The 14,245-nt window shown below is 37.9% G+C and overlaps 1 protein-coding gene across 1 annotated transcript; it reads right to left on the reverse strand.

The window, feature by feature from the left end:
• Positions 1-3,420: 3,420 nt before the first annotated feature.
• On the reverse strand, positions 3,421-14,209 carry LOC140161047 (kelch-like protein 41). Its single transcript, XM_072184428.1, has 4 exons — positions 14,171-14,209; positions 8,255-8,857; positions 6,935-7,183; positions 3,421-5,863 (listed from the first exon to the last, which is right to left on the reverse strand). The coding sequence occupies exons 2-4, from the start codon at positions 8,672-8,674 to the stop codon at positions 4,826-4,828; spliced, it is 1,707 nt and encodes a 568-aa protein (XP_072040529.1). The 5' UTR covers positions 8,675-8,857; positions 14,171-14,209; the 3' UTR covers positions 3,421-4,825.
• Positions 14,210-14,245: the final 36 nt, after the last annotated feature.

Raw genomic sequence — 14,245 nt, forward strand, 5'->3', positions numbered from 1 at the left:
GGTTAGACCATGGAGGTATATAAATAAATGGAGAATGATCTAGCCAAGCATCTTTTGTACTACGTTGGTTATGACCAATTATTGTTGAATAGGCAATTTCAGGGGATATTGATTATGCTAAGCTGATTACATTGTTAAGTCTGTTTCACTGGTCATTTATTTCAATGGGGTGCTAAATGCAGTTACTTATAATGTTTATTGGAAAGTGCTCATGTTTCAGAAAATTTAATATCAAAATGTCATTTTCGCCAAAAAATTGCATTGAAATCAGTCTTTTGAATAAAATAAACACCCTATCTGTAGGCCTATACCTGTTATATTGTGACCCCCTACATTTTGGTCATGATTCTTGAAAAATTAAATTAGGCTATGACCCCTATTTTTCTTTCCAAAAGTTATGACCCCCGGTATAGGCCTATTTGGAACCCCCCTCCAAAGAAAATGATGTCCCCTAATAATATTAATAATCATTTAGGCCTAAATACTGATAATTATTTATTATAAAATGAGAAGTTTAATGATGATGAAAAGATTTTAGCTGAATTCAAGTACTTCCGGTAAATTTTACTCGCTCTTAACTCAATTGGCCCAAATTGGCCCAACATAATTTTTTTCACAATCGGAAGGTAAAAACGTTTTGCTTTCATTTGCACTATATTTGAACTCCCTCAGACCCCCTTAAAAGCTTAATATATGAACATGAAAACTAAGTATATTTGTCAAGTTACGGCACAACTAGTGTTGAAAACAGTTTCATAACTTGAGAACAGAACATCCAAATTTCATCGGGTTTTCGCACAATCATACATTGAAACTATAAGCTATCAAAACTGGCGACTTTGAACAGCTAATTGACTAGCTGACGTCATTATACAGTCTCTTTTACAAGCCTTCCGATGCACGGTCAATGTAGGGTCAATTCCTATGAGGAAATTTTGGGAGTGACGATCAATGAACCATGGTAGAGTCTCATAACCATCGTGGAGATCAATAGCTTGGCTGAAGTGGCTAGTCATTCAAGTTTGGTGACTCATTGAATAGAGGTAATCGGATAATCTCCACTTAAGAGATTAGAATTCTGGCGATCATTCTCCATTTATTTATATACCTCCATGGTTAGACTTTATCAAGCCTGCTACAGTGCATTTTTTTCAAATGTTGGACAGCTGTTTTTAATACTTTTAATAATATTTTTAGCGCATCCATGGACTTAATTTAATAATACATCAAATCGACCAATATCCAGGCCAATATTTATAAAAGAAAAATACTGTTTCAATCATGAAAATTAATCTTAATTTCTTGGACGATAGTCCATTTAGATCATCGTTGTCAAGCTCGAGGTGATTGTCCCCCGATGGTTGACAGTTTGGAACGCGTACTGTACGCGTAGCCATGGTAGTGTTAGCACCCGTTAGCACCCCATGGCGGCCTCCATACGTGTGTCAAATTTTGTGATTCGTGGCAACTTCTGTACAGCAAACCGTGGCGTGCAAATTTGGCCAAATTTGGAGAATCGGCGAATCACTGTCAACCCCCTGACAGTAGCAATAGGAATCTGGTAACTGCATTACAGTTTATTTACGAAGGCAATAGAAACAAATTAGTTTGATCGCCAATCAATGCTTGGTCGATCCTATTTATTTATGAAATCAATTACTATTGTTAATTGTGATAATATATGAATCTTTGCCTGTATTGACAATGATCAATATAAATTTTGCATTAATTCTCACTAATTAGTTGCTGGTTCATTAATAACAAGCATCGACGATCGATCCAAAGATAACAAATTTGTTTCTCATGCCTAATTAACCAGTGGGTGTTGACTGTTGGGTAGTACTTGAATCATCCTCTGTCTGATATTCTTTGGTTCACCTCAAGTTTGGTAGTGACATCAGTGCATTTTCGCCGTTGCACTGCAAGCGTGCTGACAGACCCGCGGCGCCCGTGCAATTAACTTTCAGGCAATGGAATGGCTTTTTTGAAAACTGCCTGAAAAACCCGTGTGAATTCGGCCTTAAAAGGCCCAAAACAGGCTGAAAAAATATAAATGTGTAAATTTGGACAAAAAAACTGCCTGAAGTCAGGCAAAAGCCTGAAAATTCTCATGCTTGAACTTTACATACAGCGGTCAGCGAAATACACACCTACGTCAAAATTGAGAGGAACCAATGTATAGCCATTCTCTTGATCGGGCTGACGTCACAAAGGGGAAATAGCCTTGTAAAACTAGTGCATGCATGTGCAGTTCCCCTTTCTCAAGCTGGTTGCTATGCGCGCGCTTGTGCAAAGGGGACGAAGGGGACAATGTTCCCGGATGTCCGACCGAGTGAATGCATGCTAGTGGATATACAACCTTCTGTCACTGACTGACAATACAAAGATTCAAAGTATAGTTTGTATCCCTGAGAACATACTTACAATGTAGTAATATCAGAGAAGATATCTTAAACTTCCCATAATGCATTTCTCCTATTTCAATTTTCTGTACTGATTTGCTACTTAGTGCAACATGGGTGGATAGTGACGAAATATACCTCAATGAACAGGTCCCTACCATATCTGGCAAAATAATGTTTAGCCAGTATATTCTCAAAATGAATACAAAGGGAACCTGTACAAAGAATGGGAGGGTGATGTATGTTGCAAAGGATTCTGGGAAGGGTAAGATATCTTCTTTGCTTAATAGTTATTTACAGAAGAAATTGATAAAAGAATGGCACAGCTGTTAACAACAGTTCTTTTATAAAAGGGATAAAACAGAAACCCTAATAATTCATGTAAAACTCAATTGCAAAATGTCTCAATTTTAAAATCTCCGGATGAACTTGTACACATGTAACATGCAAAAACATGATAATATTCTGATGATAATATTGTTCGATTTTCTAAAAGTTTAAACTGACTTTCAGAACAACAACTTTGAATTTTTGATGTGTGACACATCTGGGCCATTGAACAATTGAACAATATTGTTTGATGGGAATTCATACTATCAAATCCAGTTTTTGGTGACTAACTTGCTGCAGTTCAGACTGGCACCCTTGCTTCTTCTTTCCTGAAGTTGCAGCCATTGGTGGATTTGATAGTATTGAAATCCCCTCAGAGAGTTAAATGACAATCCAGATGAACCTAATACAACATATTGAACAATACTGCTCCTTACAGAATCAGAAGAAAAGGTGGTAGCTTTTCCACAAATAACTGACCAGTAGCACTTCTGGAAATCATGTTTGCAACAAATTTGTCCCAGGAGACCATGTGTGTAGCTCTTAAAATTTGAATTTTAACAAATACAGGGGGTTTTTTTTTCATGTTCTGAAAACACAAGGTTTTTTTTGACTTGTCAAAGGAACAATTTTGAAAAACTTGGCCAAAAACGCCATAAAAATAGGAATTTATGCATGTCACATAAGAAAATTGTAATTTGAAAAACAAAATTTCATTTTCTACTGAAACAAACCTTTTTATGGCCAGTAAACAATGTGTTTATACCAAAGAGGTTTTAACTAGAGAGTCGAGTATGGACTCCGTAATAATCAGGTGTGTATTGTTATGGGAAATCTGCCATACTGGATTGTCACGATAGGGACCAAAATATGCACCTTCTACAATTTTGGTGAAGGCCCCAAACATGCACATGCACATATAAGATCAAAGAACTATGTGCATCTGGCAAAATAATCCATAAGTAACACACAAAAATGGCAGACCCATGGTCTACCCTAGCCAGGCGCATGAGTGATAACAAAATAATTTCACAGGTACATGTACACAATTTTCCTTCCATACTTGACATGCAGACATGGTAGAACCAGGACTCCCCTACTCAAACCTCTCTGGTTTACACATTTCATCCCACAGTATGTCACACACAGGAAGAGTCCATACTATCTAAATTACACACAGGGATATGTGTGGAGTCAATCTCTAGTATTCTGTCAGTCGGACACCCTGACTTTTGCTCTATCTACAGTCTGTATCAAAATGATTGGTAGTACCCAGTAGTTTTAGCTCTTCTTCCAAATGCAACATAGGATCCTCTTGGAATGGTCAGAATTTATAGTTTATAAACTTTTATCGCATTAATCTAACAAAAATTGGTGGATCTTAAGATGCATTTTGATGAGGCAGTCTTGTCCATTATCACTGGAAACTTGTGGGTACCAATCATTTTGATACAGGCTGTATTACTCTAATCCATGGATCGAGTGGAACTTTGCATTGGGGTGATAGGAAAATTACAGTTGTTGTTAATTCTTTTTGGTTTACACAATTAACATTTGTATGAGACTGGACAATATTTTACACAAGTTTCATAAAAATATAAGGCTGTTGTTTCAAATTCTGTTAACTTTCCCATTCATCACAACAGCAATCTTTCACTCCAGTGTCAGAGGGAGGTTCAGGAATAGCCATGGAATAGCCAAATATGACAACACTCCCACAGACAGAATAACCATTGAGCTATTCCATTTAAAATCCACACTACCGCGTGGAAGATTTAGCTAAAGTCTTCCACAGAGGGAGTAAGAGTTTTGAATAGAATAGACAATTGGGTAGCTTCCATTTGAAATACTCCATCCAGTTGTGGAAGATAAAGGTAAAGCCATAATACAGGGGGAGTATGAGTTTCAAAATGATTAACCCTGGCCAATTACATTTGAAAAACATACTCCCCTTATGGAACATATTTCTAAAATCTTCCACAGGGTTAGTGTGGATTTCGGCTGAAATAGCCCATTTTGTTATGAACACACATAACAAAATTCACTTTACTACAAGAGAATAGCACCAGCGGGAATGTCTTTGATGATGATATTTACTTGACCGGTAGGCCTACTTTGATGCCATATTTAGTGAAGTGATGTTCCACAAAATATGGCTCGTTGTCGCCAGACGGATGTGTGCCTTCCTCTAGGGCATCTAACAGCTTCTTCAGTTCCTCCTCGTCATCTTTATCCTTAGACACGCTGACACCTAGCTTGTGTATGTACCCATTCAGGTTCACATATATCTGGCGTCCCAAGCAGAAGGCTCCGATACCGTTCTCCGGTATCCGTCTCTGGTCGTGAGCTTTCCCAATCTCCACCACCGATGGGGTCTTCTTGAAATTGAAGATAAGCTCGTTGACAAGCGGCGTCCCTTCGTACATGTTAGGCGTATAACATACCCTGTAGCATTTCTTTCCATCTGTGACAAGTCTAACCTCTTGATCGCCTTTACCTGGGAAGATTCTGATTGGATGACAGGACCAGTGACTGTCCTGAGTGTTGTTACCGGGGAAACACACAAAGATGACCCTGCGCAAAGCGCCATCCGAGACCTTCTTCAATGTTGTGTACACCAGCAGCTTGCCTTGGAATCCCACTGCAACAGGTGGTTGCTTGATTTCAATGCAGTCATCTGGTATCGGCATAGGTGGTAGCGACGCCCAGAATCCCGGCGTAGGGTCTGGGGTGAACCGGATCACTTTGTTCGACCACGGATGGATCTTGCTCTTACGTCCACCCACTGCGTAGACGCAACTGCCGAGATTGACCCATGTCGATTCCTTCAGCTGCCCATCCATGTAATGTTTCACGTTCCAATTTGCCGTGAAGGAATTGAAAGAAAAGAAGTGCTTAAACTCGGGCTTCATGTCAATGTTTATGTACAGTCGACTTCCATCGGAAAACACCTGGTCGATATTCTTTGGTCCCGGATCTGGTTGGTCGTACCTGGAGCTGTTGTATTCTGGCTTGGTGAAGAGACCGGGCCAATAGCAGATGCCTTTGATGGGTTGCCAGGTTAAATGTCTACTGTTGAAGTACTTGGCCTGGATTTGCTTGTCATGCACCTTAGCAAAGAACATTAACACCTGTGAGTTAAATAAGAAATCAAATAGAAAGAATTTAAAACAAAATAAATTTATATGATTAGAAAGTCTTCTTCAGACTTAGAAATGAATTATGGATCTGCTCATCAGTATTTTATCAATGGGCATTACACCCTTTCACTATACAGTAGTGCCAATGGTTGGTTATTACATGATATCTCTTTTTCCCTTGGCATTTGGGCCATACTAAGGCCTACGGACCATCGATATATGAATTGAATGCATTTTGAAATCATTAATAGATTATGACATGAATACCAAGTATCAATTTTCATATTAAAAATACAAAACATCTTTAAATTTTTTTAAATTTTTTTTTTTAGGTCAACCATGAATGATCCTAGCATTTAGGTCTAGGTCCTGGGACACTCCAAAGCCGAAAAAATAAATAACTTACAAAAAAAAAAAAAAAAATTTAATTTCTGAAATTTTTCGAAAATTTGGGGGTGGGACTTTACTCGAAGGTGGGACTATACTCGCTTCAGTACGGTAATAGAATTTATGTATCATGAGTGATATAAAACAAATATTAACTGTCTTAAATTTGTATAATGGTCGAAATATAATCACTCGGTGAAAGATGTATTGTTCCATTCCACTCGCCGTTCCAGCTCGTGGAATGGAACAATCCATCTTTCACCTTGTGATTATATTTCGACCATCACACTCATAGACAGTTAATATTTGTATACTATTATACTCTATTGTGCTCCTGGATAAGCAACTGAGCGTTGCTCATTTTACATTTCAGAAAATACACAGGAAATAATGCCTCATCACCTAAGGGGCTACAGGGCTAATCACCCCTGTTCCCCATTTGTTCTGAGCCAAAATAAACTTCATTTTGGAGGCTGGTTTCTATATGTATCAAAAAAATTGCTCCCGTCGTAATTGAACTTTCAGTCGCTATTTTAAGCTTTAATTCGCCATTTTCCCCCATTTATTTTGAGCCCACGTATATTTTTTATGTGCTTTTATATCACTACCATGTACTATTTTAATTGTGATTCATCTGAATATGTTTTCCCAATTGATTTCAAATTCTGAATTTACCTTTACACCCCTGGCTCTAAACATTTCGCTGTTAGCCACATCGTAACCGTCGTACATCTTGAACTGATCCTTGACGATTTCTTCAAACAACTCTCTGCATTCTGGTACGGTCATGATTTCATCTGTGAACGCCTCTGAAAAGTCCAGGTCAGGAACCACACCTAGTCTGACTCTCCTGAGAAGCGAGTCTGCGTGCTCTTTCCTATTCTCCCAGTCGTGTTTCAACCAATTCATGACTGCTTTGAACACCTACAATGAAGTAATTGATAAACAGAAATCTCATAATTAGTTTATACCCTTTTGCAAACATGGGAATTGCATGCCTTGGTAGAATCATATTCTGTGCTCATAGCCATTCCATAAAATTCATGGAAATGCTTGCTGGTTTTAGGTAGCTCGAGAACTCTAGCTTCGAATTTGCACACGATAGTTACGCATTCGATGCTAGAGTACTTTACTATGGTTTTTCAGTCGGACAGCGGTGCAATTTTTTACACCGGAGGTTATTTATTCTGTTAATGTTGAAATTTGAATGAAAGTTATTTCGATGAGTCGACTAGTATCTTTTGAGCAAGATTTGCGTATTTTGGACAGTCTAAAATTTTGCTGAAGTGTAATTTTAGCAACATTTTTGATGCAATCGCCTGTCGTGATCGGCTGTGTTTACTTCTGACCTTCCATTGCTTTACACTGTGTCATGCTACAGCGAATCCAACTAGATTTTGAATGCAAAGGTCTCTAGCCTAGAATGTGAAGCTATCGGTGATCAAATTCTTGGCTAGAGTTCTCGAGCAAATTTTAGGTTAAAACTTAAATTCCAATTTCATATTGTTGAATTTTACACAATTTTACACAAATTTGTTTGGAATTCCACAATCTTCCACAACTTTTCCATATTTTAAGAATTTTTCGGGCGGGTAATCGGGTACCCGAAGTTTAAGGTTAGATTATCTATTATTTCGGGTTTGGAGTAGGATTTTTTTGCAGGTTAACCATGAATGATCCTAGCATTTAGCTTTACTTCCAGAGACACTCCAAACCCTAAAAACAAATAACCTAACCTTTATTTAAAAAAAATGCTGGCTCTCTTACCCGGGTGAAATATCGGTTGGGTACCCGAAAACCCGACCCAAAAAGACCTGTTTGAATCTGTAGGAACCAAAAATGCCTTTGCTCGGGACTAGAAAATATATTGAACAGGTATAAGTTACCCAATTGTCGATTGTATTCAAAACTCATACTCCCTCTGTGGAAGATTTGAGCTAAATCTTCCACAGAGGTAGTGTGGATTTTAAATGGAATGGCCCAATGTCAACTCACATCATTCTCTGTGACTTGTTGCGCCAATGCTGTCAAGTCATTTCGGTCTAATAGAGTCTCTAACAGATCCAATGGGGTTTCATTAAAGCTGGGAAGCTCTGCAAACTCCTTAAAATTGGTGGCTATATAGTCCTCTGCAATATTCCCAAGGGGGCCATATGCCCCAGACACATGTACAACGGTTTCAAAGTCTATTGTCTTGTCTCGAAATCGTCTTTGAAGGAAACGTTCACACACAGTAAGCACATGAGTAAATTGGAAGTACGATGCCATTTGGATGATATCGGGCAGTAGATCATCGGTGAGACGAAGCTGACCTGTGTAGATGAACTCTAAAATCCTTTCAAAAATTGTTGAGTCACCGCAGCCGTCGACCGACACTTCAGATTTGTCACTTTCTTGAAATCCTGACGTGAACATAGCTTTGAAATAACCACTCGCGGCACAAAGAACCACTTTGTGCGTGCAAAACCGTTACCGCCGACCGTGACAGTGACATCGCTGAGTGATGCTTCTTCTCGCAGTTGATTGATACTATTCATCATCTCTTCCCCGTGGTTCGAATATCTGGCTACCTCGTCCATGGTTCAGTACTGAAAATATCTGTAAAATTAGATAAGAATTAAGATGTTTTGAATTAACGAAAACTATTCAATTGCTCTTGAATATTTATGAGCTGATTATGTCTATCAGCAATGCAGAATGCTCTTTGCTAGCATTCTCAGAAACACAGTATCAATCGCCCAGAAGAAACTGATATTATCACTCACACAAAGTTCAATTGGTTTTCATAATATTTATTATAAAAAAAAAAGATAAAAAAAGGAAGGTTTTATTTCAAACTCTAATGGTGACTCGCACACCTAAACAGACAAAATGCAATTTGCAGGCAGCAGCTTAATAATCACCGCCAATATTGCAACATTGAAACAAACAACTAGATACAAACATCCAATCCAACCCAACCACATCCCCCAGTAGGCAATGAGGATAAAGTGCCCTGCCCAAGGACACAACACGTTGGCACGAGCTGGGCTCGAACTCACAACCTATATGGATTATGAGTCGGGTGCCTTATCCACTCGGCCACACGTGCTCCCACAATTATATAATTCTTCCGACTGAATGGCAATACATCGTCGTTGGTTAGGAAAAACCTCCTTTGTCACTGGCTCATGAACATGTTTAAAGCAAAACCTCCTATGCAACTGGTTGGCAGTTTTGTTTTAAAAATGTTCAGGGGCCACAAACACTACAAGGAGCTTTTTCCTGACCAACAACGACATTCAAAAATAGTTTTGACTCATTGCTATGGTAGTTACTCCTGTTACATCACTGCTTCTCCCGTGAATAATAAAGTGCTGTAAATGTAGGACTGCCAGGAATGCACGATTTTGGAGGCCGAAATACGCACCTCAATTTTCCAAAACACACAAAAATACATACATGATTTCCCACCCGAAATGCTTTTTTTTTGCAGGTTTAGAGAGTCCCTGGACCTAATGCCAAGTGCTACATGTACAATCATTCATGATTGATTTTTTTATTTTTTAAATTGGAAACAAATTTACCAAATAAAATCACAATTTTGTATCCAAAAGGGGAAGATGTATCATCTGTGTTCACTGCATAATCTATTCAAGATCTAAAAATGCATTGGTTTTGTACACATTTCTATAAAAATGTGTACAAAACCAATGATTTTTAGAGAATAGAATGCAGTGAACACAGATGATACATCTGCCCCTTTTGGATACAAAATTGTAATTTTTTTCCAAAGTTCTTTTAAATCAACCACAAATCCGTGAAAAAATAAATAAAAATAACACAAAACACCTTTCAGGGTAAACTTTACATGACAGGATTGACAGTGTATGTACATTACATACACAATCATGACAATGAAGAAACTATTCCCCAATCCTGAAAAATACAGCACTAATTTTTTTTGGATTAAAAAATTATTATCCCGTTTTTAACTGGAAATGAAAGTCAAATTTTAATTTTTGGTCAATTTTGGAAATAAGAGCCAAAAACATGCATTTTTAGGGTATTTTTCGAATGCTGTGACAATCAAGCCAAAAGACAAGTTATATGCATTCTAATTTTTGGAAAACATATTTTCTAATCTTTTTCATAACCAATTATCAAAAATAACATAAAATATAATTTCGAGCTAACTCTTAGCATATACTCAAGATTTTTAGACTTGTGACAAGTCTTTAAAATTTTCTGACTACAATTGTGAGAAAACATGCAACATTAATACATGTTTTGGGCTCATTTTTTCTCAAATTGCACAAATATTTAAATTTGACTTTTATTGCCAGTTGGAACTGGGAATTTAGTTACATGTATATTTCATTTGGCAAAATAGGATATTTTTAATTTAAAAAATTATCGCTGTACTTTTCTGGAATAGGGAGTACATGTAGGCCTACATGTGATGGTGTACATCATGTATGAAGAAGCTACACAATGAAGAAGACTTTTCACACTGGTAGTCGGGTCCTGATTGAATCACATCATCATCACTAGTGGGTGTACAGCCCATGTTACTTTCCTATTTGGGGAGGACAATTTTGTCATCCTTGTCTGTTTGCAAACAAAGAGGTACAAAAGACCTGTCAAAAGTGTTCCGGTTATCCAAACACTCAAGTACATTTTTGTATCAGAAGGATGAGCAATATATTCACGCCACATCAATAGGGGATTAAAAAGCTGTGATCCCATGTGTAAATGTGTGCTTCTTTTGTCCAATTTACCATCAGGGTTGCCAAACCTGCGATTTGGTAGCCCAATTGGTCAACTTTTGAAGATTTCCCCTGCGACTTTTGACAATTTCCTGTCCTATAGAAACCAATGGTTAAGAAAAAAATTGGGTGACATTTCAACATTGGCTCCCGCGACTGTGACCCATGTGTGCTTCTTTTGTCTAATTTACCATCAGGGTTGCCAAACCTGCCATTTAGTAGCCCAATTGGGCAACTTTGATTTCCCCTGCGACTTTTGACAATTTCCTGCTTATAGAAACCAATGGTAAAGAGAAAATTTGGGTGACTTTTCGATTATTTGACCCGCGATTCGGGTTGAAATTTTTTGGCAACCCTGTTTGCCATCAGCATTCAGAAGCAAACCAGTTCAGGCCCAGAACACTGATCATGTCAGTAAGTGAATATTTTGTTGTGGGACTGAATATTCCGACTACGTCATCACATTACATCAGCTGTATGTGACACCCACATTTGTTCCATTTTAACCGCCCATGCCCCTGTAAGCGCCCACCCAGTGACTTTATAACAAGCAAACTGTGAATATTAATTGTCCATGCAAATCTGGATTGAATTTGATGGTCTGAAACATATAGCACACTGTTGATGACTGATGAATATTTTTTTACATGCATGCATGTAAAGAATGTGAAAAATAAGTGCCCATCCAAAATGACTTTCTAAAAGCACCCTGGTGTGGGTGGTAAATGGAACGAATAAGGTACGGTACCGTAGCTCTTTTACCCGATTGGTTGGCAACTTCATGTTTACATGTACGGTACGCCATAAACTGTGCCAAATGGGGCAGTGCTAAAGGTCTTTGCAAATACCGTATTTGTTCCATTAACCACCCAGGGTGCTTAACTAAGTCATTTTGGGTGAGTGCTTATGTTTAAGGGTACAAGACAGGGGCGGATCCAGGAATTTTCAATAGAGGGGCCGCCGAGCCACCGTCGCTGCCGCCGCGGCTCGGCACCCACACAAAGTCAGGCGCCCCTCTGCCAAAATACACAGAGTCAGGCGCCGATCTCAGGCATGAGACTGCACCTTCCTAAAAATAACTGAAAAAACTGAAAATGTGCGTGAAATTGGGCAAAAAGTACCGAAAACAGGCTGAAATTAAATAAAGTTGCGGAAATTTTAACTATAAAAAAAACTGAATTCAGTTTTTAAACTGAAAATTCTCATGCCTGCGATCTGCAAAAAATAGAGGGGGCGCGCGCCGGATGCGCCCCCCTCTAAATCCGCCCCTGCAAGATGTATTCTGTATTGTTGGTCGATTTTTACCGTCAACAGGGGTGAGATTGATCACCTGGGTGAGATTGATCATGAGGATTAATCACCTGGGTGAGAACTTATGGAATACCATATGGAACACTGTTCAATAGGCTTAACAACAAGCACAAAAAAAAACTGGAAGAACATTTTCGTACCAGATTTGGTATATCAACATAAGGCTAATGAAAGTCAATGTTATGTTTAGCGTCACCCGCCCGCGTTTGGATTTTCTGGCCGCGTTTGTGATGCCAAAATCCCAAAACAATTCATTATTTTGTATTTTGTACACAATTAGTTTCCAGTGGGGACACAAGCACAAATGCCAATGATAAATCAACCTATTCCAACATAAAAAAGAACTAAAAACAAGATTCTGTCATCAAATTGAACTATAATTGGCCATTACCCCAAGGAGGGCTGGTTTGGGACCAATAATGTGGACAGTCATTTAACAATTTATGGCCTTTTAACTGGTAAGAGAGCTGGTATAAATACCTGGTATAAATACCTGGATGGTGAAAAATATTTTTAATACAAATTTGTTGGTTCATATGCCTTCAAAAAAGGCCTACTGTTGATTAGAGTTGTTTTAATAGAATATTGGAGGGTATATAGTGCGACAAGTGTTGATGAAGTGGCTGCTATTTTGTAATTAATGAAACACTGCAAAATAATGAATAATGAATAATGAAAAAGTTGCCTCATTGTGGTTTGAAAAAAATGTTACGCTAAACATAACATTGACTTTCATTAGCCTAAAACATTTTGATTTGAAAATGTTTCAGAATTTTTTTAAACACCAAATTTTGATCAATCTAACCCCATAGCAGTAGTGACATTGATCATATAGGCCCCCTACATACTTTATACAGTCAACAATGAGCGATCAATCTCACCCCATATATTGGGGTGAGATTGATCACTCTTTGATTTAAAAAAAATTATACAAATGCAATTCCTACCATCATACATTATATATTGATATAAAGTGGGGACCCTATTTGTTATAAACAATTAATATAATCCACCAAAAAATTATATGTGCCAGAGTTACAAACATAAAAAGGCCCAATTTGATCAATCTCACCCCTGTTGACGGTATCTGAAGCAATATATTATTGAAAAATAACACTTTGATGTTTTGCAAAAGTTTATTCTATGAATCATACACTTTGAAAACTTACTTGATTTATTGCTGTTAAGTTACTCGAGAACTCTAGCTTCGAATTTGCACAAGATAGTTACGCATTCGGTGCTAGAGTACTTTTTGTAACTTTGCTATGGATTTTCGGTCGGACAGTCAACGGTGCTGTTTTTTGCACCGGAGGTTATTTATTCTGCTAATGTTGAAATTTGGATGACAGTTATTTCGATGAGTCAACTGTATCTTTTGAGCAGTCTAAAATTTTGCTGAAGTGTAATTTTAGCAACATTTATGATGAAATCGTCTGTCGTGATCGGCTGTCACATGTGTCATGGCTGTGTTTACTTCTGAACTTCCATTACTTTACACGGTGTCATGCTTCAGCGAATCCAACTAGATTTTGAATGCAATGGTCTCTAGCCTAGAATGTGAAGCTATCGGTGAGCAAATTCTTGGCTAGACTTCTTGAGCAACTGTTAAGCTAAATTTACAAGTAATGAATGATCTTCAATCATCATGACTCATCATGACATGACATGTCCATGTTAAAATTTAAGCTTACTTAAAATTGATGATCTAGCCATCATAACTGAAATCACAAGCTCGTACACGAGTACCGAATGACTCGCGGATATATTATTATACAAACAATAAGCTGTTTGTTTTTGAAACATGAGGAATGAAACTATAATGCCTACCGAATAAAAATGCAAACAAACTCACCTGCGACAGTCCGCGCGCCATGCAGTTACTAAGTGGTGCTACCTGAAAACAGGAATTTTCTATCGAAAACATTCA

The sequence above is a fragment of the Amphiura filiformis genome, chromosome 9 (assembly GCF_039555335.1).
Source record: "Amphiura filiformis chromosome 9, Afil_fr2py, whole genome shotgun sequence".
NCBI lineage: Eukaryota > Metazoa > Echinodermata > Ophiuroidea > Amphilepidida > Amphiuridae > Amphiura > Amphiura filiformis.